This window comes from Capra hircus, chromosome 2 (assembly GCF_001704415.2).
Source record: "Capra hircus breed San Clemente chromosome 2, ASM170441v1, whole genome shotgun sequence".
Lineage (NCBI taxonomy): Eukaryota > Metazoa > Chordata > Mammalia > Artiodactyla > Bovidae > Capra > Capra hircus.
The window spans coordinates 7,165,004-7,188,807 of NC_030809.1; the positions used below are offsets into that span (position 1 = coordinate 7,165,004).

At 45.7% G+C, this 23,804-nt stretch overlaps 1 protein-coding gene across 4 annotated transcripts in view; it reads right to left on the minus strand.

Annotated features, from left to right (window-relative positions):
- The window catches only part of IL22RA1 (interleukin 22 receptor subunit alpha 1), a 29,817-nt gene extending 11,531 nt beyond the window's left edge, over nt 1-18,286 (minus strand). The window contains exons 1-5 of one of the 4 annotated variants that reach the window (XM_018055820.1): nt 18,054-18,286; nt 13,606-13,738; nt 12,285-12,463; nt 6,845-7,020; nt 3,911-3,988 (exon numbers count right to left, since the gene is read on the minus strand). In XM_018055820.1, coding sequence (XP_017911309.1) covers nt 3,911-3,988; nt 6,845-7,020; nt 12,285-12,463; nt 13,606-13,738; nt 18,054-18,096 — 609 coding nt within the window. In that variant the 5' untranslated portion in view covers nt 18,097-18,286. The remainder of the gene's footprint in view (nt 1-3,910; nt 3,989-6,844; nt 7,021-12,284; nt 12,464-13,605; nt 13,739-18,053) is intronic. The other 3 variants (XM_018055813.1, XM_018055834.1, XM_005676847.3) reach the window with 3 other exon arrangements.

Genomic DNA, 23,804 nt, shown 5'->3' on the forward strand with positions numbered 1-23,804 from the left:
TTGCCAATGAATATTCAGGATTGGTTTCCTTTAGGATGGACTGGTTGGATCTCCTTGCAGTCCAAGAGATTCTCAAGGGTCTTCTCCAACACCACAGTTCAAAAGCACAGTTCTTCAGCACTTAGCTTTCTTTATGGTCCAACTCTCACATCCATACACAACTACTGGAAAAACCACAGCTTTGACTAGATGAACCTTTGTTGGCAAAGTAATATCTCTGGTGTTAATATGCTGTCTAGGTTGGTCATAGCTTTTCTTCCAAGGAGCAAGGGTCTTTTAATTTCATGGCTGCAGTCACCATCTGCAGTGATTTTGGAGCCCAAGAAAATGAAGTCTGTCACCATTTCCATTGTTTCCCCATCTATTTCCCATGAAGTGATGGGACTGGATGCCATGATCTTATTTTTCTAAATGTTGAGTTTTAAGCCAGATGTTTAACTCTCCTCTTTCACTTTCATCAAGAGGCTCTTTAGTTTTTCTCTGCTTTCTGCCATAAAGATGATGTCATCTGCATATCTGAGGTTACTGATATTTCTCCCGGCAATCTTGATTCCAGCTTGTGTTTCATCCAGCCCAGCATTTCTCATGATGTACTCTGCATATAAGTTAAATAAGCAGGATAACAATATATAGCCTTGATGTACTCCTTTTCCAATTTGGAACCAGTCTGTTGTTCCATGTCTGGTTCTAACTGTTGCTCTTTGACCTGCACACAGATTTCTCAGGAGGCAGGTAAGGTGGTCTGGTATTCCCATCTCTAAAAATTTTTCACAGTTTGATCCACGCCATCAAAGGCTTTGGTGTAGTCAATAAAACAGAAGTAGAATGTTTTTCTGGAATTCTTTTGCTTTTTCTATGATCCAAAAGATATTGGCAATTTGATTGCTGGTTCCTCCGTTTTTTGTAAATCCAGTCTGAACATCCGGAAGTTCTTGGTTCATGTACTATTCAAGCCTGGCTTAGAGAATTTTGAGCATTATTCTGCTAGCATGTGAAATGAGTGCAATTGTGTGGTAGTCTGAGCATTCTTTGGCATTGCTTTTCTTTGTGATTGGAATGAAAACTGACCTTTTCCAGTCTTGCGGCCACTGCTGAGTTTTCCAAATTTGCTGGCATATTGAGTGCAGCACATTAATAGCATCCTCTTTCAGGATTTGAAATAGTTCAGCTGGAATTCCATCACCTCCACTAGCTTTGTTCGTAGAGATGCTTCCTAAATCCCACTTGACTTCCTGTTCCAGGATGTCTGGCTCTAGGTGAGTGATCACACCATCGTGGTTATCTGGGTCATGAAGATCTTTTTCGTACAATTCTTCTGTGTATTCTTCACCTCTTATTAATATCTTCTGCTTCTGCTTAGGTCTATACATTTTCTGTCCTTTGTTGTGCCCATCTTTGGATGAAACGTTCCCTTGGTATCTGTATTTTTTTGGAAGAGATCTCTCGTTTTTCCCATTCTATTGTTTTCCTCTATTTCTTTGCACTGATTACTTAGGAAGGCTTTCTTATCTCTCTTTGATATTCTTTGAAACTCTGCATTTAGATAGATATATCTTTCCTTTTCTCCTTTGCCTTTCACTTCTCTTCTTTTGTTACCTATTTATAAGGCCTCGTCAAACAACCAGCTAATATAAGTATGTTAATTAAGTATGCTAATATAAGGAAGTTAAGGAAAATGTGCTCATAATGAATGAATGATTTTTCAGTAACATATAGAAACTATAAAAATTAGAGACTTCAGAACTGAAAAAAAAAATCTAAAATAAAAATGCCCACCGAATAGTCTTAACAACAGATTGGAGATGACAGAAGAATCAAAGAACTTGAAAACAGATCAATAGAACAGACAAAATTAGATAGTGGTGACGGTTGGAAAATTTCTTGACTATATGAAAAACCACTGATTCCTGCCCTTTAAAGTGGGTGAATTTTACGGTAGGTGATTATATCTCAATTCTTAAAAAGGGAAAGACTATCAGAATGCTGCCTAAAGACATACATTTTAAACATAAAGGCACCAGCCGGAAGGTTCAAGAGGGAGGGGACACATGTACACCTGTGGCTGATTCATGCTGATGTATGGCAGAAACCAGCACAGTATGGTAAAGCAATTATCCTCCAGTTAAAAATAAAATGTAAAAAATAAATATAAAGGCACCGATAGATTGAAAATATATAGATATAAAAATATACCATGCAAATTTTAGATATAAGGCTTTGTTGTTGTTAAGCTGCTAAATTGTTTCTGACTCTGCCCATGGGATTTCCCAGGCAAGAATACTGGAATGGATTGCCATTTCCTTCTCCAGGGGATCTTCCTGACCCAGGGATCAAACCCACATCTTCTGCATTAGCAAGTGGATTCTTTACCGCTGAGCCAGCAGCGAAGACCCAAATACAAGGCGAGAGTCCCTATATTAATAGCAGATAAGGTAGAGGTCAATAAAAAGAGTATTACTAGAGATAAAAGGGAACAATTCATAATGATGAAAGTGTCAATTCACCAGGAGGCTATAACAACCATGTTTGTAACTGTCTGATAATAAAGTTTCCAATATGCACAGAATTAAAGGGGAAAAGAGACAAATCCATAATCAAAGCTGGAGATTGTAATACTCTCAGCAATTAAGAGAACAATAGAGCTCCCCCAAATCAGGAAAGACATAGAAGATTTGATTAACACTCTTAGCCACCTTTATCTAATTGATATTTGTAGAGCACTCCACAAAACACCCGCAAAACACCTATTCTTTTTGAGGGCACGTGAAACATTCACCAAGAGAGCCCATATGCTGGGCCATAAAACAAGTCTCCATAAAGGACTGAACTCATACAGATATGTTCTCTGGTCACAAACTGAATTAAACTGTAAATCAGTAACAATAAAATATTCATTCAAACCCCAAATATTTGCCAAAAATGAGTTGTGATAAAGCCTCTTCCTGCTCAGTAATCGCTACTCACTCCCCTTGGTGACTGAAGCAAATAAAGACTCTTGATTCCTCCATTTGCCCTCCAGACATCTATAGCATGGCCCCAGCCTGTCTTTTTAGGGTTAGCATTGTTCCTCTCCATCAGTGGTTCTTAAACTTTAGGGTGAGTAGTGATCACTGGGTTCATACTAAAATTCAGATCCCAGAGGTGAAACTCTAGAATCTGATGAAAAGGGGGCCCAAGAACATGCATTTTAAACCAAGGCGGTAGGAGACTGTGATGCCATTGGTTTGGGACCAGGTTTATTTATTGAGAAACTGTTCTACATGTCCCTAAGATTCAGCTCAAATGGGTAGTTTTGTTCTTTCCAACACTATCCTAAGTTTCCCTGCTTTTCTCTCTGATCGTAGTGGGACCAGGTAAACTGGTGAAGGGGGGAGGGGAGGAATGTGGGCTTGGAACAGAGCTGGCTTGGAGTCTTGACTGTGCTATTATTTGCTGACCAGTCTTGAGCAAGTGACTTAACCTCTCTGAACCTCCGTTTTCTCAGTCAGAAAATGGAGATAGAATCACCTGCTTCACAGTGTTGAGATGAGGAATAAATGGCACAGTCAGCATATATTACCTGGTACACCTCAGAAACTGGTCTCAGCACAAGAAAGTCCCCTGTTCTAGAGGTTCTTTCCGGTCTCTCTGCGCTGACACCTCCTCTCTCATTCCAGCTGCCCCGTCTCTCACACACTCTTGTTTCCCTCTACCTCTAGCTGTATAAATTCTTGCTTTCATTCTTGCCACACACATTGGATTATAAACTCCTTGAGTGCAGGAATAGCCATTCAGTGGAATTATGGATTAGTGGCTCACACTGCAGGGGGTGGGGGGGGACACACTTCATATTTTATTTTCTGAATACAAAAAGAAATGTGTAACATTTGACAATTTATGCCCCTGCCTTCCGCCTTTCATTATTACTGACCTTAAGACACAGCTTGTATGCAGTTCCCTCAAAAAGTGGAGAGTCAGCAAAAAGAATTGCAGCAGTAGAAATTGATCCCTTGAGTACAAAATGAAGCAGGGCAAAGAATAACAGAGTTTTACCAAGAGAATGCACTGGTCATAATAAACACCCTCTTCTAATAACACAACAGACAGCTCTACATATGGATACACCAGATGGTCAATACCGAAATCAGATTTTTTTTTTTTTTTTTTTTTTTTTTTTTGCAGCTAAAGATAGAGAAGCTCTCTACAGTCAGCAAAAACAAGACTGGGAGCTGACAGTGGCTCAGATCATGAACTCCTTATTGCAAAATTCAGACTTAAATTGAAGAAAGTAGGAAAAACCACTAGGCCATTCAGGTATGACCTAAATCAAATCCCTTATGATTATACAGTGGAAGTGAGAAATAGGTTCAAGGGGTTAAATCTGATAGACAGAGGGCCTGAAGAACTATGGATGGAGGTTTGTAACATTGTGCAGGAGGGGGTGATCAAAACCATCCCCAAGAAAAGCAAATGTAAGAAGGCAAAAAGTTTCTCTGAGGAGGACTTACAAACAGCTGAGAAAAGAAGAGTAGTGAAAGGCAAAGGAGAAAAGGAAAAATTTACTCAACAGAAGGCAGAGTTCCAAAGAACAGCAAGGAGAGATTAGAAAGCCTTCTTCAGTGAACAATGCAAAGAAACAGAGGAAGACAACAGAATGGGAAAGACTAGAGATATCTTCAAGGAGTTTGAATAAGCTCAGGGAGTTGGTAATGGACAGGGAAGCCTGGTATGTTGCAGACCATGGGGATGTAAAGAGTCGGACACTACTGAGTGCCTGGACTGAACTGAACTTCAAGAAAACTAGAGATACCAAGGGAACATTTCATGCAAAGATGGGCACAATAAAGGACAGAAACAGCAAGGCCCTAACAGAAGCAAAAGATATTAAGACGAGGTGGCAAGAATACACAAAAGAACTGTACAAAAAATGTCTTAATGACCTGGATAACTATGATAGTGTGGTCACTCACCTATCACTTAGAGCCAGACATCCTGGAATGCGAAGTCAAGTGGGCCTTAGGAAGCATCACTACAAATACAGCTAGTAGAGGTGATGGAATTCCAGCTGAACTATTTCAAATCCTGAAAGAGGATACTACTAATGTGCTGCACTCAATATGCCAGCAAATTTGGAAAACTCAGCAGTGGCCACAAGACAGGAAAAGGAGAGTTTTCATTCCAATCACAAAGAAAGGCAATGCCAAAGAATGCTCAGACTACCACACAATTGCACTCATCTCACACACTAGCAAAATAATGCTCAAAATTCTCCAAGCTAGGCTTGAACAGTACATGAACCAAGAACTTCCAGATGTTCAGACTGGATTTACAAAAGGCAGAGGCACCAGCAATCAAATTGCCAATATCTTTTGGATCATAGAAAAAGCAAGAGAATTCCAGAAAAGCATTCTACTTCTGTTTTATTGACTACATCAAAGCCTTTGACTCTGTGGATCGCAACAAACTGTGGAAAATTTTTAAAGAGATGGGAATATCTTACCTGCCTCCTGAGAAATCTGTATGCAGGTCAAAGAGCAATAGTTAGAACCAGACATGGAACAACAGACTGGTTCCAAATTGGAAAAGGAGTACATCAAGGCTATATATTGTTATCCTGCTTATTTAACTTATATGCAGAGTACATCATGAGAAATATTGGGCTGGATGAAACACAAGCTGGAATCAAGATTGCCGGGAGAAATATCAACAATCTCAGATATTCGGATGATACCACCCTAATGGCAAAAAGCAAAGAGGAACTAAAGAGCCTTTTGATGAAAGTGAAAGGGGAGAGTGAAAAAGCTGGCTTAAAATTCAACATTGAAAAACAAAGATCATGGCATCTGGTCCCATCACTTCATGGCAAATAGATGGGGAAAAAGTGAAAACAGTGGCAGATTTTATTTTCTTGGGCTCCGAAACCACTGGACGGTGACTGCAGTCAAGAAATTAAAAGATGCTTGCTCCTTGGAAGAAAAGCTATGACAAACCTAGACAGTGTATTAAAAAACAGAGACATTGCTAACAAAAGTTCATATAGTCAAAACTATGGTTTTTCCAGTAGTCATGTATGGATGTGAGAACTGACCCATAAAGAAGGCTGAGTGCCAAAGAATTGATGATTTCGAACTGTGGTGCTGGAGCAGACCCTTGCGAGTTCCTTGGATAGCAAGAAGATAGAGATCAAGCCAGTCAAGCCTAAAGGAAATCAACCCTAAATTTTTGTAGGAAGGACTGATGCTGAAGCTGAAGCTCCAACACTTTGGCCACCTGATGCCAAGAGTGGACTCATTGGAAAAGATGCTGATGCTGGGAAAGATTGAAGGCAGGGGGAGAAGGGGAGGACAGAGGGTGAGATGGTTGGATGGCATCACCGACTCAGTGGACATGAGTTTGAGCAAACTGCAGGAAATCGTGAAGGACAGGGAATCCTGTGGGGCCGTCCATGGGGTTGCAAAGAGTTGGACATGACTTAGGGGATGAACAACAAAAGAAATTGATTCCAGTATTTTCCAAAGTGGACATGTGAGAATATTAATAGAAGATGTTCTTCAGAATGTTAGAAGGCATTAGGCAAAACAAATCAAAATATGTAATGAAAATAAGGGGACTTTCTTTGATCAAATACATGTGAGAACAGTTGTATTAAACAAACTGAAACTGGAGTCTTGAGTTTGCAGGACTTGTCAGAGACTTTAGCACGCTATTGTGTGTGTGAATCTATAAAAGGTAGGCTGTAGATGTATTCTGGGAAATGCTGATTTATATAACACATCTCATTTCTACTTAAAGCAATGCAGAGAGGAAAATAGGTTTTGGAGGCAGGGAAGGGCCAGGGTGGTATGTATATTTACCCTTCATTTACCATTTGGTAGGTATGGTTGATGCGCAGGTTGAAATGGTAGCGTAGGTCCTGGAAGATGTTCTCCAAGGTCAGCTGGTGGCCATTCCGTGCACGGATCACTGTGTAGGGGGGATGGACATTCATCTGGATAGACCTCACCTTGGGGATGCAGGTCACATCAGGTGGTTTAATGTTAGCTAGAAAAGGGAGAGAGAAAAAAGAAATGAAACAGTTGGAATCAGCCAGAAGTGTCTGAGAGGCTGCCGTGGACCTTGGGAAATGATTGCTTCCCACCCCTTCCCACCCCAACCCCAGCCATGCTTCTGAAAGCATCATCTAAATTAACAGGTGAGAAGAGAAGCGACTGGTGCTTGGGTGTAAGGCTGGCAAAGGGGTAACCAAGGGTGGTAGGAAGAGCCCAGGGAGAGGGTCCCGGCCCCCTTAGGCTGATCATACCCCCCCTCCACACACTCCCAGTCTACTGGCAATGAGAGTTTTGGGGAGTGATGTTTCAACTATGCATCCTGAATTTCCAGTATCATTGATGTAGCCTCAAAGGCAAGGCCTAAGACTTTAATTTCTCTCAAGATGAATTTTCCAAATAACCAAATGACCTTTCCTGGTTTATAGAACCTTTTGTAAATTTGATGAATGCGTGGGCAGCTGCGACCGGTGCACTAAGCACGGCCGAAAGGAGTTACCCCACGTCCGAGGTCCGGGCAGAAGCCTGGAGGACCCCATGCCTGAAGGGTGGCGGCCAAGAGGAGTTACCCCATGTCCGAGGTCAGGGGCAGTGGCCGACAGTGCCAGGCTGCGACAGTGCAGGAACGGCCGAAAGGAGCTACCCCGCATCTGAGGTCAGGGGCCGTGGCTGGGAGGAGCTACCCTGAGTCCAAGGCCAGGGGCGGAGCTGGGAGCAGCCAGCCCACGTCCAAGGAGTCCCACGTTGAAGGTCAGCAAGGGTGGCGGTGAGGAGATACACCTCGTCCAAGGTAAGGAGCAGCCGTGAAGAGATACCCCAAGCCCAAGGTAAGAGAAACCCAAGTAAGATGGTAGGTGTTGCAAGAGGGCATCAGAGGGTAGACACTCTGAAACCATACTCACAGAAAACTCGTCAATCTAATCACATTAGGACCACAGCCTTGTCTAACTCAATGAAACCAAGCCATGCCTGTGGAGCAACCCAAGACCAGCAGGTCATGGTGGAGAGGTCTGACAGAATGTGGTCCAGTGGAGAAGGGAATGGCAAGCCACTTCAGTATTCTTGCCTTGAGAGCCCCATGAACAGTAGGAAAAGGCAAAATGATAGGATACTGAAAGAGGAACTCCCCAGGTCAGTAGGTGGCCAACACGCTACTGGAGATCAGTGGAGAAATAACTCCAGAAAGAATGTAGGGATGGAGCCAAAGCAAAAACAATACCCAGCTGTGGATGTGACTGGTGATAGAAGCAAGATCTGATGCTGTAAAGAGCAATATTGCATAGGAACCTGGAATGTCAGGTCCATGAATCAAGGCAAACTGGAAGTGGTCAAACAAGAGATGGCAAGAGTGAACATTGACATTCTAGGAATCAGTGAACTGAAATGGACTGGAATGGGTGAATTTAACTCAGATGACCATTACATCTACTACTACAGGCAGGAATCCCTCAGAAGAAATGGAGTAGCCATCATGGTCAACAAAAGAGTTCGAAATGCAGTACTTGGATGCAATCTCAAAAACGACAGAATAATCTCTATTCATTTCCAAGGCAAACCATTCAATATCACAGTAATCCAAGTCTATGCCCCAACCAGTAACGCTGAAGAAGCTGAAGTTGAACGGTTCTATGAAGACCTACAAGACCTTTTAGAACTAACACCCATAAAAGATGTCCTTTTCATTATAGGGGACTGGAATGCAAAAGTAGGAAGTCAAAAAACACCTGGAGTAACAGGCAAATTTGGCCTTGCAATGCGTAATGAAGCAGGGCAAACACTAATAGAGTTTTGCTAAGAAAATGCACTGGTCATAGCAAACACCCTCTTCCAACAACACAAGAGAAGACTCTACACATGGACATCACCAGATGGTCAACACAGAAATCAGATTGATTCTATTCTTTGCAGCCAAAGATGGAGAAGCTCTATACAGTCAGCAAAAACAGGACCAGGAGCTGACTGTGGCTCAGATCATGAACTCCTTATTTCCAAATTCAGACTTAAATTTTAGAAAGTAGGAAAACCGCTAGACCATTCAGGTATGACCTAAATCAAATCCCTTATGATTATACGGTGGAAGAGAGAAATAGATTTAAGGGTCTAGATCTGATAGATAGAGTGCCTGATAAACTATGGAATGAGGTTCATGACATTGTACAGGAGACAGGGATCAAGACCATCCCCGTGGAAAAGAAATGCAAAAAAGCAAAATGGCTGTCTGGGGAGGCCTTACAAATAGCTGTGAAAAGAAGAGAAGCGAAAAGCAAAGGAGAAAAGGAAAGATATAAGCATCTGAATGCAGAGTTCCAAAGAATAGCAAGAAGAGATAAGAAAGCCTTCCTCAGCGATCAATGCAAAGAAATAGAGGAAAACAACAGATTGGGAGACTAGAGATCTCTTCAAGAAAATTAGAGATACCAAGGGAATATTTCATGCAAAGATGGGCTCGATAAAGAACAGAAATGGTCTGGACCTAAGAGAAACAGAAGATATTAAGAAGAGGTGGCAAGAATACACAGAAGAACTGTACAAAAAAGATCTTCATGACCCAGATAATCACGATGGTGTGATCACTCATCTAGAGCCAGACATCCTGGAATGTGAAGTCAAGTGGGCCTTAGAATGATGCTAAAGCTAGTGGGGGTGATGGAATTCCAGTTGAGCTGTTTCAAATCCTGAAAGATGATGCTGTGAAAGTGCTGAACTCAATATGCCAGCAAATTTGGAAAACTCAGCAGTGGCCACAGACTGGAAAAGGTCAGTTTTCATTCCCATCCCAAAGACAGGCAATGCCAAAGAATGCTCAAACTACTGCACAATTGCACTCATCTCACACGCTAGTAAAGTAATGCTCAAAATTCTCCAAGCCAGGCTTCAGCAATATGTGAACCGTGAACTCCCTGATGTTCAAGCTGGTTTTAGAAAAGGCAGAGGAACCAGAGATCAAATGGCCAACATCTGCTGGATCATGGAAAAAGCAAGAGAGTTCCAGAAAAATATTTATTTCTGCTTTATTGACTATGCCAAAGCCTTTGACTGTGTGGATCACAATAAACTGTAGAAAATTCTGAAAGAGATGGGAATACCAGACCATCTGACCTGTCTCTTGAGAAATCTGTATGCAGGTCAGGAAGCAACAGTTAGAACTGGACATGGAACAACAGACTGGTTTCAAACAGGAAAAGGAGTCCGTCAAGGCTGTAATATTGTCACCCTGCTTATTTAACTTCTATGCAGAGTACATCATGAGAAATGCTGGACTGGAAGAAACACAAGCTGGAATCAAGATTGCCGGGAGAAATATCAATAACCTCAGATATGCAGATGACGCCACCCTTATGGCAGAAAGTGAAGAGGAGCTAAAAAGCCTCTTGATGAAAGTGAAAGTGGAGAGTGAAAAAGTTGGCTTAAAGCTCAACATTCAGAAAATGAAGATTATGGCATCTGGTCCCATCACTTCATGGGAAATAGATGGGGAAACAGTGGAAACAGTGTCAGACTTTAATTTTTTGGGCTCCAAAATCACTGCAGATGGTGACTGCAGCCATAAAATTAAAATACGCTTACTCCTTGGAAGAAAAGTTATGAGCAACCTAGATAGCATCTTGAAAAGCAGAGACATTACTTTGCCGACTAAGGTCCGTCTAGTCAAGGCTATGGTTTTTCCTGTGGTCATGTATGGATGTGAGAGTTGGACTGTGAAGAAGGCTGAGTGCCAAAGAATTGATGCTTTTGAACTGTGGTGTTGGAGAAGACTCTTGAGAGTCCCTTGGACTGCAAGGAGATCCAACCAGTCCATTCTGAAGGAGATCAACCCTGGGATTTCTTTGGAAGGAATGATGCTAAAGCTGAAGCTCCAGTACTTTGGCCACCTCATGCGAAGAGTTGACTCATTGGAAAAGACTGTGATGCTGGGAGGGATTGGGGGCAGGAGGAAAAGGGGATGACCGAGGATGAGATGGCTGGATGGCATCACTAACTCGATGGACGTGAGTCTGAGTGAACTCTGGGAGTTGGTGATGGACAGGGAGGCCTGGCATGCTGCGGTTCATGGGGTCGTGAAGAGTCGGACACGACTGAGTGACTAAACTGAACTGATAGTTCTTTGCTCCTCCAAAATGTACATATACAAAAATCTTGCAAACAGTTTCAGGGATTCATGTCTCCCCCTGATGCTAACTTATAAAAAGTCCTCAAGGGTCCATTGACCTCTGAGATTAAAATGATCTGCACTAAACGAATGTTTGCTTCAGTTATTTATTAAAAAACAACAAAATCCTGATTCCTTCCAAAAGGGAATCAGGGAAGTCAAGTAAAGTGCCTCCGTAGAATGGATCATTTTTGTAGTTGTGAGATATCATGATGTGGAAAAGTATTTCATGACATGGGTAAATGTTCATGATACCATGACATGAAAAACAAACCACCAGATCAGAAAAGCGTAGACACAGCTGCTAGTAACTGCGGTTATGTTTAAGTGTTCAGATTATTTGGGCTTAGTTTTATTTTTCTTTGCATATTTCTATATTTTCCAAATTTCCTACAGTAACTATGCATTAATTGAATAAGCTGAGAGACAATATAAATTAACTTGCTGACTTTTATTTTTTATTTTCTTAAAACACCATGTGACTTTTAAGTCAGTTAGTGAACATCACCCGCTTAACTTGTGTGAGGAGTTTGGCCACTCATCCATTTATCCACCCATCCATCTAATCCTTCATCAGTTACATATGGAGCATCTCCTGGAATACAATGGGTCCCACGCCCAGGCACGCCTTTATGAAGCTCACATTTCAATTCAGATGATAACCGTGCAAGCAAACAATAAAGACAGGTTATGATCTGAGCTCTGAAGTCGGTGAACAGTTTATGGTGATGGAAAATAGCAGGTGATGGCCTGTATAGTACAAGGGAGTTGTTGGGGTTGTGGGGTGGGGATGTTCACTTAGGAGGTGATGTTGGAACTGAAACCATGACTGGGGATTGAAAAAGAGTCAAAGAAGGAGGAGGGGGATGGAGTTAGGAGGCCTTGGTTGCGCTCAAGTGGCAAGGCGAAGGTCTGCATACAAGAGGTCTAGAGACGAAGAAAGATGGAGAACCACACGGGGGGTGCTGTTCAGTCTGGGGTGTCTTCCCTAAAAGCCACATCCTTAACTGGCCCTGAGAGGCAGAGCCCTTCTGGACACTCCACCCACTCCAGAGGGGAAAAGGCCATCCTCCCACCTGCATCCTGTGCAACGAGGGGCCCCCACTCACTGTCCTGCAGTGGGCTGAAGCGGTTGGTCATCTTGGTGGCAGACCGGCCTGCCCCGTCAATGGCGGTGACCCGGGCGTAGTAGAGCTCAGTGAGGTTGCTTGTCTCCACGGTAAGGTTGCAGGATTTCCGGGTGATCCTTTGGCAGCCCTCCTTTTCCAACCACTCTCCCTCTCCATACCTGTGGGCAAGGGAAGGGCTGGAGCACACCTTTCATGAACAGGCTTGGCAGCCAGCCTGTGGTTTATTAATATTGATAATGATATCAAATATTTACTTAGCACGTGTGTCCTAGGCTTTTTATGCAGATAATCTGTTAGTCTTCAGACCAACCTCACAACAGCGTTGTGAGGTTCACACATTATTAATATCTTCCTTCTTTTTCAAGTCAGGAAGCTGGGGCTTAAGGAAGTAAAATTTGCCCAGGTGTTTTCATCATGCATGCAGGGAGACAGGATGTGAACTCAGACGGTTTGAGTTCATGTTCTGGGCACCGCTAGGCCCATTTAGAGGCCAGGGACCTGGGCCTCGGAGAGGGCAAGTGACTTGCCACGGGATGAAGTGGCAGGATCAGGAATGGAACACAGGTTTGCAGATTCCTGAGCCCAAGCAACCCCCTCTCTCCTGCCTGGGAAGGGAGATGAGCGGGAATGGGGCTGAGTGGGGGCTGGAGGGGGTGAACATGACTTTTTGTTGACTTGCGTGCATGCGTGCTAAGTCGCTTCAGTTGTGTCTGACTCTGTGCAGCTCTATACACTGCAGCCTACCAGGCTTGCCTGTCCATGGGATTCTCCAGGCAAGAGTACCGGAGTGGGTTGCCACACCCTCCTCCAGGGGATCTTCCTGACTCAGGGATTGAACCCACGTCTCTTACATCTCCTGCACTGGCAGGCGGGTTCTTTACCACTAGCGCCACCTGGCTGTTGACTTAGTCTTCCCCAAATAATAAAGCAATGATTGGGCGTTGGTTCTTTGCCAGGCACACATGCTAATGACTCATTTAACCCATCCAACAACCCTAGGAGGAAAGTAGTATTGCTATCTTTACTTCATGGATGGGAAATGGAGGCTTGGTGCATTTATCTACCTGCCCAGGGTTATAGTACGAGGGGCTGGTGTTCGCCTCCAGAGCCCATACTTGTAACCATCATTTTAACCTCTCCCTGCAGAAGAAACATCAAGGAGCAAAGCCATGTCTTGGGGGAGAGTTGCTGAGTGACACCAGTCTGGGTGCGAGGGGGGATGTGGGGACATATGGAAGCGGGGAGGGTTTTCTTTGGTTTCAGAGCAGAGTCAAAGGGGTAATGTTGCTGGGGAGCCTACGTCTTATACTGGACGCTGTAGACGGTGTCGGGGGCACTCTCCAGCTTGCCGTCCCACGTCAGGATGTTTTCGAAGTTGCTGGACTGGAACTTCACGTGCTGAAGGAGATCTGAGGTGTCCTCAGTGATGTGAGCTGCCAGAAGTGGGAGCAGGGTGAGCAGATGGGTGCATAGACCCTGCACTAGCCCCCTTTCGAGCTGCCCACCGAGGGGGTGAGCCAGCAACCACTTAGCAGGAGACTGTGCTAACCGACCCTCCTGCTCCCCTTCACTTCTTTTTTTTCCCCTTTTTATTGAGCTATGATTCACATTCCATACAATTCACCACTTACAATCATACAATTCTGTGGTATTCTAAATATATTCACAAGGTAGTGTAGACCAGTGCCGCAGGTCTAGTTCTAGGACGTGTTCATCGCCCCCAAACAAATCTTGTATCCGTGAGCTGTCATTCCCAACCCTCCCCTCCTCCCAGCCCCAGGCAACCAATAAATAATCTACTTCCTGTCCCGATGACTTTGGCTATTTGGACATTTTCTATAAATGAAGTCATCCAGTTGGCCTTTTGTGTCTGGCTTCTTTCACTTGGCATCATGTTTTCAAGGCTCATCCTTATTACATAGATTAGCACTTATTTCCTTCTTACTGCTGAATCGTATTCCATCGTGTGGACAGGTCACATTCTGTTTATCCTCCATCAGCTGCTGGGCATTGGGGTTGTTTCCACTTTTTGTCTATTTTGAGTAATGCTGCTGGTAATGGTAGTGCACAAGTGTTTTAAGTGGACACAAGTTTTTGGTTTTCTTGGGTAGGAGTGGGATTTCTGGGTCATATGGTGATTCTACGTTGAACTTTTGAAGAGCAGCCAAACTGTTTTCCAGAGAAGTGCCTGCACCATCTCACATTCCCATCAGCGATGTTTGACTGGGTGCGGTTATTTCACATCCTTGTCGACACTTGCTGTTGTGTTCACTCATTTCTCAACACCATCTAAAATCAGTGTTCTCACCAAGGGAATATTTTAGAGGTACTCAACTAATGTCTAAGAAGTAGCTTTCCTAGAACCAGTAATTTCAAGCAAGGGTGGAGAAGATGTTTGTGAATCCCTGCCTCTCTGTCTGTGGGTCCAGTCCCTGCCCACCCACCACACACATGCTGAAGAGGGCAAAGGCGCCTTCCCCAGCTCCATGGGTTTCATAGGGGCAGGATACTGACTGAGGCCACATACAGGTTCATGGGGTCGCAAAGAGCCAGACACGACTGAGCAACTGAACTGAACAGGCAGAGTGTCCTTGGGGAAGCTGTTTAAGCCATTAGAACTTCAATTTCTTCAGCTCTAAAATGGAAATAATTGGACCACAGGAGCAGCTGCCATGTCTGAAATGCACGTCAAGTGCCAGGCACTGGGCTAAGTCTCCTCATCAAGTCCTCCTGACCACCTGATGAGGCAGGTTTTGCCCATTTTATGGATGAGGAAAACTGAGGCTCAGAGAGGCAGGGTGCAATATTCATCACAGTAGTTAGCCTGCTTTTGGGGGCAGATACAATGGGCCGAGGAAGGCGGAGCAAAGGCCAGAGCCCCAAGAAGAGGACCCAGGAGGAGGCATTGACCCTGAAGCAAATCTTCACTGTAAATGAGAGCCCTTGACTTATAGATCTCCTCTCAGCCCTCCCAGCTTGGTCTGAGGAAAGGAGGAAAGCACAGGAAAATGGTAACCAGAGCGGCAGCTGGCTCTGCGCATGCTCAGAGGGCCTGGTTGGCTGGGGTGGGAAATAGACAGGTGCAGACCCAGCTGAGTCAAGGCCTTGAGGCCTGTGTGTACGTGTCTTTGATGTGATGTGTGCCTTTCCCCACCCCCAACCCAGTCAGTGACGATGACTGCCAGAAGGTCCAGAGAGTGAGGGAGTGGAGAGTTATTTACTCCATACAGGATTTCTGCACGAGGGGTCCATGGGCTTGGGAGGCATTTGTGGGGAAAGGAAAGTATCTCAGGATAGCCCGACTCTGCTGTGTATCCGTCTGCTAAATCTAAGGCCATATCCCTCTTGGAATCTGGGTGGATCAGGCAGTCCCAGCAACTGCAGAATTCTTTGTGTTCTCAGAACCCCTAGACTGGGGTCTTAGGGGCCGGGGGTTTCTTCCTGCCTCTAGCCAATGTAATGGATATGGTGCTGAGTCCCACAGTGTGGCTGGGATCTTGTTTGGATCTGAGTCTTGGCAGAACTGGGGTCTGTTCTGGAGCAAGGGACTTCCAGATGGTGCTAATGGTAAAGAAGCCGCCTGCCAATTCTGGAGACAGACGAGCTGCAAATTCGGTCTCTGGGTCAGGAAAACCCCCTGGAGGAGGGTGTGGCAACCCCCTCCTCTAATTCTTGCCTAGAGAATCCCATGGACAGAGGAGCCTGGAAGGCTACGGTCCATAGGGTCATGTCCAGAGTTGGACATGACTTAGCGACTGAGCATGCACTCACTGAACGGAGTGAGTGAGAGAAGTCGCTCAGTCGTGTTCAACTCTTTGCGACCTCATGGACTGTAGCCTACCAGGCTCCTCTGTCCATGGGATTTTCCAGGCAATAGCACTGGAGTGGGTTGCCATTTCCTTCTCCAGAGGATCTTCCAGACCCAGGGATCGAACCCGGGGTCTCCTGCATTGTAGACAGACGCTTTACCATCTGAGCCACCAAGGGAGGGGTCCTGGATTCAGAACTGGGTCTTAAATTGAGGCAGGGAGCCCACTTGAGGTCAGAACTCAAGGGTGACTTCAGGCAAGGTGGTGAGGTCAAGAGCAGGCAAGAGAGAGGGATTTGAGAGAAGGCCAGGGTGTGCCCGGGGGTGGGCTCAGCTATGGTCTGCTGGGGGAGGGTCTGATTGGAGTCGGTATCTTGGGTGGGCCACGTGGGTTTGGAGGAGGCAGGTGGCTGAGGCTGGGACATGCTAGGGAGGTGAAGGGCCCAGGTTGGATGGAGATGGGGACCCCTTTCCAAGAGGGAAGTGAAGTTGGCTTCCTGAAGTCAGGTGGGTGGACCTTGGCAGACCCCGCTCTTTTAGGGGCTGTTGAGGGCTAGCAAGATCTCCCCCTTTTCTCCTGCCTACTCATTCCTTTTCCCTCTCGAATTCATTATCGGCTCCTCAGCCCACGACGTCTCTGTGCTTCCTGGGTAAAAGTCTACATTGTGAAATCGTGGGGAGACGTGTATTGTCTAGAGACTGACAGCCTGGGAGATCTGATCAAAGGAAGTTTTTGCATTTGCTAGGAAAAACAACTCTACGTCAATCAGTTGGGAAGTTAAGGACGAACAAGCAAAAGCCATTCAACTTGCTCTGAAATCAGCCAAAGAATTCCAAAGAAGGCGTCTGGGTCTCCAGAGTGAACTTACAGACTCCTAACAACTTCCTAAAGGCTGGTAGCCCCGGGTCCCACATCGTGAAGGGCCGATGGCCCCCAGCCAGGATGGGTGGGGGTCTGGAGGGACAGATCTGGGGTCTCTTGTGGGGGGAAGCATCAAGTCTCCTGAACTTATCATGAGTTCAGTATGCTGGGAATGCCCGGCTTGATGCCCAGGGGAGGATGAACTGGAGGGCTGGGACAGCAGCTGGAAGCCCCGTGGGTCCGCGCAGCACACAGCAGGCACAGTATTGGAGGGGCTGGCAGTTCCAGCCCTTTATGGCCTTCACCCTGCACTTGAGCTTGAAGGGACCTTGCAGCGGCCACCCCTCCCCCTTCTTCAGCTGGGACTATGCTTTCACTTTCTCAGAAAGTTCCCTGAATTTTATTAAACATCTCAGGGAGCAGAGAGACAATCTAGGATCTCAAGCATTGGTCCTGAAGTTCTCCATAACCATACATCAAAGAATCTACTTTATTGGCTGTGAAGACTATGCCCTTGAGTCCCGTTTTCTTAAGAGTGCTGGTGTTTGAAGACCTATTAGTGCAACAGACCTGAGCACTCTGTGAGAAAGGGCTCTTTCAGGTCTGGTACAAGGGGCTGGAAGAGGCTCCCTTGGGGAGCATGGAAGGAGGCAATGGCCGGACTCAAGCTTTGTCCATCCTGAGGCTTCCTCACCTCCCCAAGTCAGGCCAGCGGCAGCCAGAAGCAGAGGAAGAGAAGCACAGCTTCTACCAGAAAGATGTGAGCTGTCCAAGGATGTCCGTCTCCCTCAAGCTAGTTCTCCATCCGCTCAGGTGGGAGCATCCACAGATTCAGACGGGTGAGAGTCTTGAGGGTCAGTTTAGTCTCTGGAAGAACCCAAGATCTGAGAGACCCTCTCCACCCCTCTCAGCAACCTGAGCTGGTATCTACTTCTCCTCGGAAACTCCCAGGGCAGCCCAGCAGAGAAGAAACTGAGACCGGTTATGCTGGGGCTGGATGGGGTTCCGGGGCGGGGACAGCCCTGATCATCGACTCCTGGGTAGGGGCACGTCTGAGCACAGGGTGATGGGCACTCACCGAGCAGGGATCCCGCCGCCAAGATGGTCAGTAGTGTCCTCATCGGGGCCAGGCACAGGGCCCTCTTCTGGTCTCTACTCCAGACTGAGCCCAGAGGGAGGGCTGAGAAGCTTTGGCGCCTTGGCAGCTGGCTCCACCCAGGCACGAGGGCGGGGAAAGGAGGAAAGGTGGGACCTGGGCAGTGGGGAGCTGGGTACAAAGGTGCCTGGTCCGTGTGCTTCGGAATTCCAGGTCCTGGGCGGGACCCAAGGGAGTTCCCTTCCTAATTGCAGAAAACAGCAACAGTGACGGACTGGCTTGTTTATCTGGTCCAGTGGCTGATTCATCCTAAAACTCTTCAGTGCTTTATTAGGGAACTGATAGGCAGAAAAGACAAAAATAATCCATGATGTACAGCCTTATCTGGGAGCAAGTTGGCACTGGGTATCAAAAGCTTGTAACTTACAAACCACCTTTTGCCCCAGTGATTCCATCCACAGGGATTCACCCTGAGGAAAGCAACTAGAGCAGAGGCAGGAGCAGAAGATATGTTCTGGAATGTTCCTTGTAGCAGAGGAAAAGCTAGACTCTTTGGTTTTGTTCTGGCAAGAAGAGATAAATGTATTTGCTTGTGTCTTGTGCTATGTATTGACGTTGGTCAGCCATGATGTATGCTGGGCTTGGGAACAGCTTTCCACCCAGAGAGGCTGCTGGGGGTGAGAAGCCCAGGCCCTCCTACCTTGAGCCTTTGGACTTTGGAACCTGCAAAACATTAGGGGAAAAAAAAGGGATCTGAGATTTCAGTGACTCTTTCTACTGTGCTAGAGATGGGGACACAATTCAGGAATGGGCTTTTGGTTGGGGACCATGAAGATTCAAACTGCTCACCCAAGCTGTCTCACCATGTGCAGCTGGATCTATAGGGATTACATGATATCCACTGGGACGGATGTTTAGGCAATGATTTTCCCCTTCTCACTGGGCCTCAAGAGAAGGTTGAAGGGGCCTGGACTCTGATGAGGGTGGACACTGTCAGAGATCTCTACCTCTGTGGAGAGTTTGGCCTGCCCCCATCACACAACAGCTGGCTGAGTCCTGTAGCAGGACAGCTGGGTCCTCAGGGAGGGTATAGGGGCCTTGGTTTTAGGATGTAGGAGGCTGCGATGGCCAGGAATCTGTATTTAAGTTTTTCTTTTCTGTGTTGTACTTGTTTTCTGTCAGCTCTGAGTCCTTGGTAAAATTTCTTTGACTAAACAGCCACAGTTAAGGTGTGTTTTGGGGGAATTAAGGTATGGCTTGGGACTTTTTTTTTTTTTTTGGCTGCAGAATCACTGCAGATGGTTACTGCAGCCATGAAATTAAAAGACGCTTGCTCCTTGGAAGGAAAGTTATGACCAACCTAGACAACGTATTAAAAAGCAGAGACATTACTTTGTCAACAAATGTCCATCTGGTCAAGGCTATGGTTTTTCCAGTGGTCATGTATGGATGTGAAAGTTGGACTATAAAGAAAGCTGAGGGCAGAAGAATTAATGCTTTTGAACTGCAGTTTTGGAGAAGACTCTTGAGAGTCCCTTGGACTTCAAGGAGATCCAACCAGTCCATCCTAAAGGAGATCAGTCCTGGGTGTTCATGGGAGGATTGATATTGAAGCTGAAACTCCAACACTTTGGCCACCTGATGTGAAGAGCTGACTCATTTGAAAAGACCATGATGCTGGGAAAGATTGAAGGCGGGAGGAGAAGGGGACGACAGAGGATAAGATGGTTGGATGGCATCACAGACTCAATGGACATGAGTTTGGGTAAACTCTGGGAGTTGGTGATGGACAGGGAGGCCTGGCATGCTGTGGTTCATGGGGTCGCAAAGAGTCAGACACGACTGAGCAACTGAACTGAACTGAACTGTGCCAGCCCTGTCCTGTTAATTGCAGGAAACTGCATTTCCCAGACTCCTTTGCCAACGGCTTCCTGCTAGGTTCAGTGCCTTGGGAGGCACTGGAGGGAGACAGGTGAGCTGGAGGAGAGGAGTCAGGGGATTTCTCCCCCTGTTCCTCCACTTTGAGTGGCCTCCCCCAAAGGCAGTGTCTCCTCTGGGGCTCCCGCTGCCTCCAACCAGGCAGCCGCCACCATCTTTCTGTCAGGTGGCCTGGGCTCTGATAACATCTCCTCCCATTTCCCCCTTTAGTTCAAAGGATGCAGCAACTTCCTGCTGTGGTGACTCTCTGGGCTGCTTCTCAGTTCCTGAGTGAATTCTCAGCTCTTTCATCACCTGGGCAACCAACTCCCTTATGTGAAAGTCTCTTGGTTTGAAAGACTCAAGAGGTTTCTGTGCTCCTGCCTGGACTATGATGGCTATAGGGCCTTTGGTGACTTTAGGGACAAGGGGTTGTGGGGAGATCGCGGTCAGAGAAACAAGTTATAAAAATGCCAAGAAGGGCTCGTCAGGAAAGGAGCAGTCACTGGAATAATCTGGGCTGGTTGGATGAGAGGACCGGCTGCAAGCCTGTAGTTCTATGGAAAGTGAAGTCTTCCTTGGGGACTCTCAGAAACACCTGGAAGAAGGAATCTGTGAGAGAACTAGGCCCCCCATACTTAGGCTGGACTATGATTACGGGACTATTAATGACAAGGAAGACACCTGGATTGTTAAAGAACTTGGGAACATCCAGACATCATTTCTAATAGTAAAAAATAAAAGAGAACAGCATTCACATCTGACTCTAGGGGTTTGGTTAAACACATAACTGTTAAGTCCATCCAATGCAGGATGAACGCGGCCTTCAAAACAACGCTGGAGAAAACCGTTTTGTGACCCAGGTAAAGGGTCACCACATTTTGCTAATTGAAAATAAGCCTGGGGAATTCCTTGGTGTACAGTGGTTAGGACTCTGTGCTTTCACTGCTAACGGTGCTGGTTCAGTTCCTGGTTGGGGAACTAACATCCCGTGAACCGGCCACAAAGAAGCATGGCATGACCTATGCACCATGTAAGGCTTGTTAAAACACATACACATGCAGAGAAAAAGTCTGAGAGATACAGATGAAAACAACCATGGAATTATCTCTGGGTGGTAGTAGAATTAAATGTATTTTTATTTTCCTTCCTTTGCTCATTTGCATTTTCTAAAGTTCTTATAGGAAATATATTATTTTATGACCGCAGCCATGAAATTAAAAGACGCTTTCTCCTTGGGAGAAAAGCTATGACCAACATGCATGTTAAAAAGCAGAGACATCACTTTGCCGACAAAGGTCCATCTAGTCAAAGCTAAGGTTTTCCAGTGGTCATGTATGGATGTGAGAGTTGAACCATAAAGAAGGCTGAGGGCTGAAGAATTGATGCTTTTGAACTGTGGTGTTGGAGAAGACTCTTGAGAGTCCCTTGGACTGCAGGAAGATCCAACCAGTCAATCCTAAAGGAAACAGCCCTGAGTATTCATTGGAAGGACTTATCTGAAGCTGAAGCTCCAATATTTTGGCCACCTGATGCTGATTTGTTGGACAAGACCCTGATGCTGGGAAAGATTGAGGGCAGTTGGAGAAGGGGACGACGGAGGATGAGATGGTTGGATGGTATCACCGACTCAATGGACATGGGTTTAAACAAACTCCGGGAGGTAGTGAAGGACAGGGAGGCCTGGCATGCTGCAGTTCATGGGGTCACAGAGAGTTGGACACGACTTAATGGCTGAACAACAAAACATTAGGGAAAAGTACTGTGGCAGCGCATCGCAAGTGGCCGCTGAAGTGCCTCTGTCTGGGCTGACCCGTCTCTGGGGATTTCTTTTCCCTCAACCAGAGACCCCTTTCTTCACAGCCAGCTGGGATGGTTTCTTCTCTGCTCACAACAGCTCCAGACCTATCACAGATTCACTCTGAAAAAATCCTTCTAGAAGATGTGAATATAAATATGAATATATATAATGGAATATTACTCAGCCTTAAAGAAGAATGAAATAACTCATGGATGGACCCAGAGATTACATACCTATGAAGAAACACAAATATCATATGCTACCACTTACACCTGGAATCTAAAAAAATGATACAAATAAAGGTTTTTTGTTTTTGTTTTGTTTTTACAAAACAGAAACAGACTCACAGATTTAGAAAACAAACTTATGGTTACCAAAGGGGGAAAGGGGAGAGGGACAAATTAGGAGGCTGGGCTTGGCATATATGCACTATTACATATAGAATAGATGACCAACAGGCAGATACTGTATAGCACCAGGAACTCTGCAGTGTGGCTCTTCGATACTCTTGTGGTGACTTACACGAGAGGGGGATCTGGAAAAGAATAGATTTCTGTATATGTATAGCTATAGTGCTTTACTGTACACCTGAAATGAAAGCAACACTATATATTTAAGAAAGCAACATTATAAATCAATTCTACTCCAATACAAAATTAAAAATTAAAAAATTCCTTCTTGAACTCTGGTCTGCTGTGTACTTGGCATTGTCCAATATTATTCTTGAGTTGTGCTCATGTTTATGACTGGAAAAAAGAGGCTCTGGTGGGGGCAAAGTGGGGTGCCAGCATCATCTTCAAATATCAGACAGGCTGCTGCAGGGAGAAGGGTTTAGCCCCTTTTTGGTAACTGCTTCCAAACAGGAAAACCAGAGTACAGAGTAAGGGGACATATTAAAGAGGCAAGTTCCTTTCAGTTTAAGGAAGCAGCTCTCCCCATGAAGGTGTGGCTGACTTTGTGATGGGCTGCACTTGTTTGCTGCGGGTATTCAGTGAGAAGGTAGGACCACTGGGAGATGCCCCCTAGATGATCTCCTTCTCTGGCCTCTCAGGTTTAAGGTGTTTGTCTCCCCAGTGAGGAAGAAAATGTTCTGAGCGCACAGAGCACCCCCTGTATTTCTCGGTACCCTCCTCTGTACTCTCTCTGTATCCTTTACAGAGCAGCTATCTAGCACCGACTTACAGAACTGACCTTTATCTCAGCAGATTGCCCTTGCTAGCTCTTTGACTCAGCCAGAAAATGCACGTGTTTTCCCTCTGATAAAATTTTCCAATTACACCTTGCATTGTCCTGCCTCTGAGTCTTTGCACAAGCTGTACCCACTGCTCAGAACACCATGTCCATCCCACTTTAATTCCTCTTCATTCTTGACTGCTTCTCAAGCTCACTTCCTCCAGGAAGGCTTCCCCTTGTGATCAGCTCACCTGGGTAGATTAGGAGGCGCAGCTCCCATGGCCCCCTGTCTCTCCTCCAACCTGGTACGTATCTCACCACATTATTTGTTTCCCCATTTGGGGAACAGAGCATGTAACTTGCATCCTGCACGAGCTGATACCAAGCGGGTACCCAGGAATATCTGCTGGATGAATGAATGTGCTGAAGGAGCTGGCCAGGGCTTCAATACTGGCTGCGGAATACCCCTAAGCTGTGGAAAAAGCATTTCCTAAAATGACAAATACTCAGGGATGTGACCTGCTTCTGTCCCTTCTCTGAACACCCAGGGATGCCAGAACCTGTTCTGTAGAAGCAAGAACATTAGCAGGAAGTGGGGTGTGCTTTGGGGGAGGGGAGTGTTGTTTCCATGGTGATTCAGCAGTGAGATGCTTGAAAGGGGTCCCTGACCATTCGTGGATGGGAGGAGCAAGGGATGAATCTGTGACAATTCACCCCAGAGCCTTTTATTAAAGAAAAGAAGCATCATATTCACTTTGGAGTCATCTGCCTCCAAGCCTGGCTGTGTTAATCAGGGACATTGACTTAGATGTTCCAAGTTGGGAGCCTGGGTCTGCTCCCAC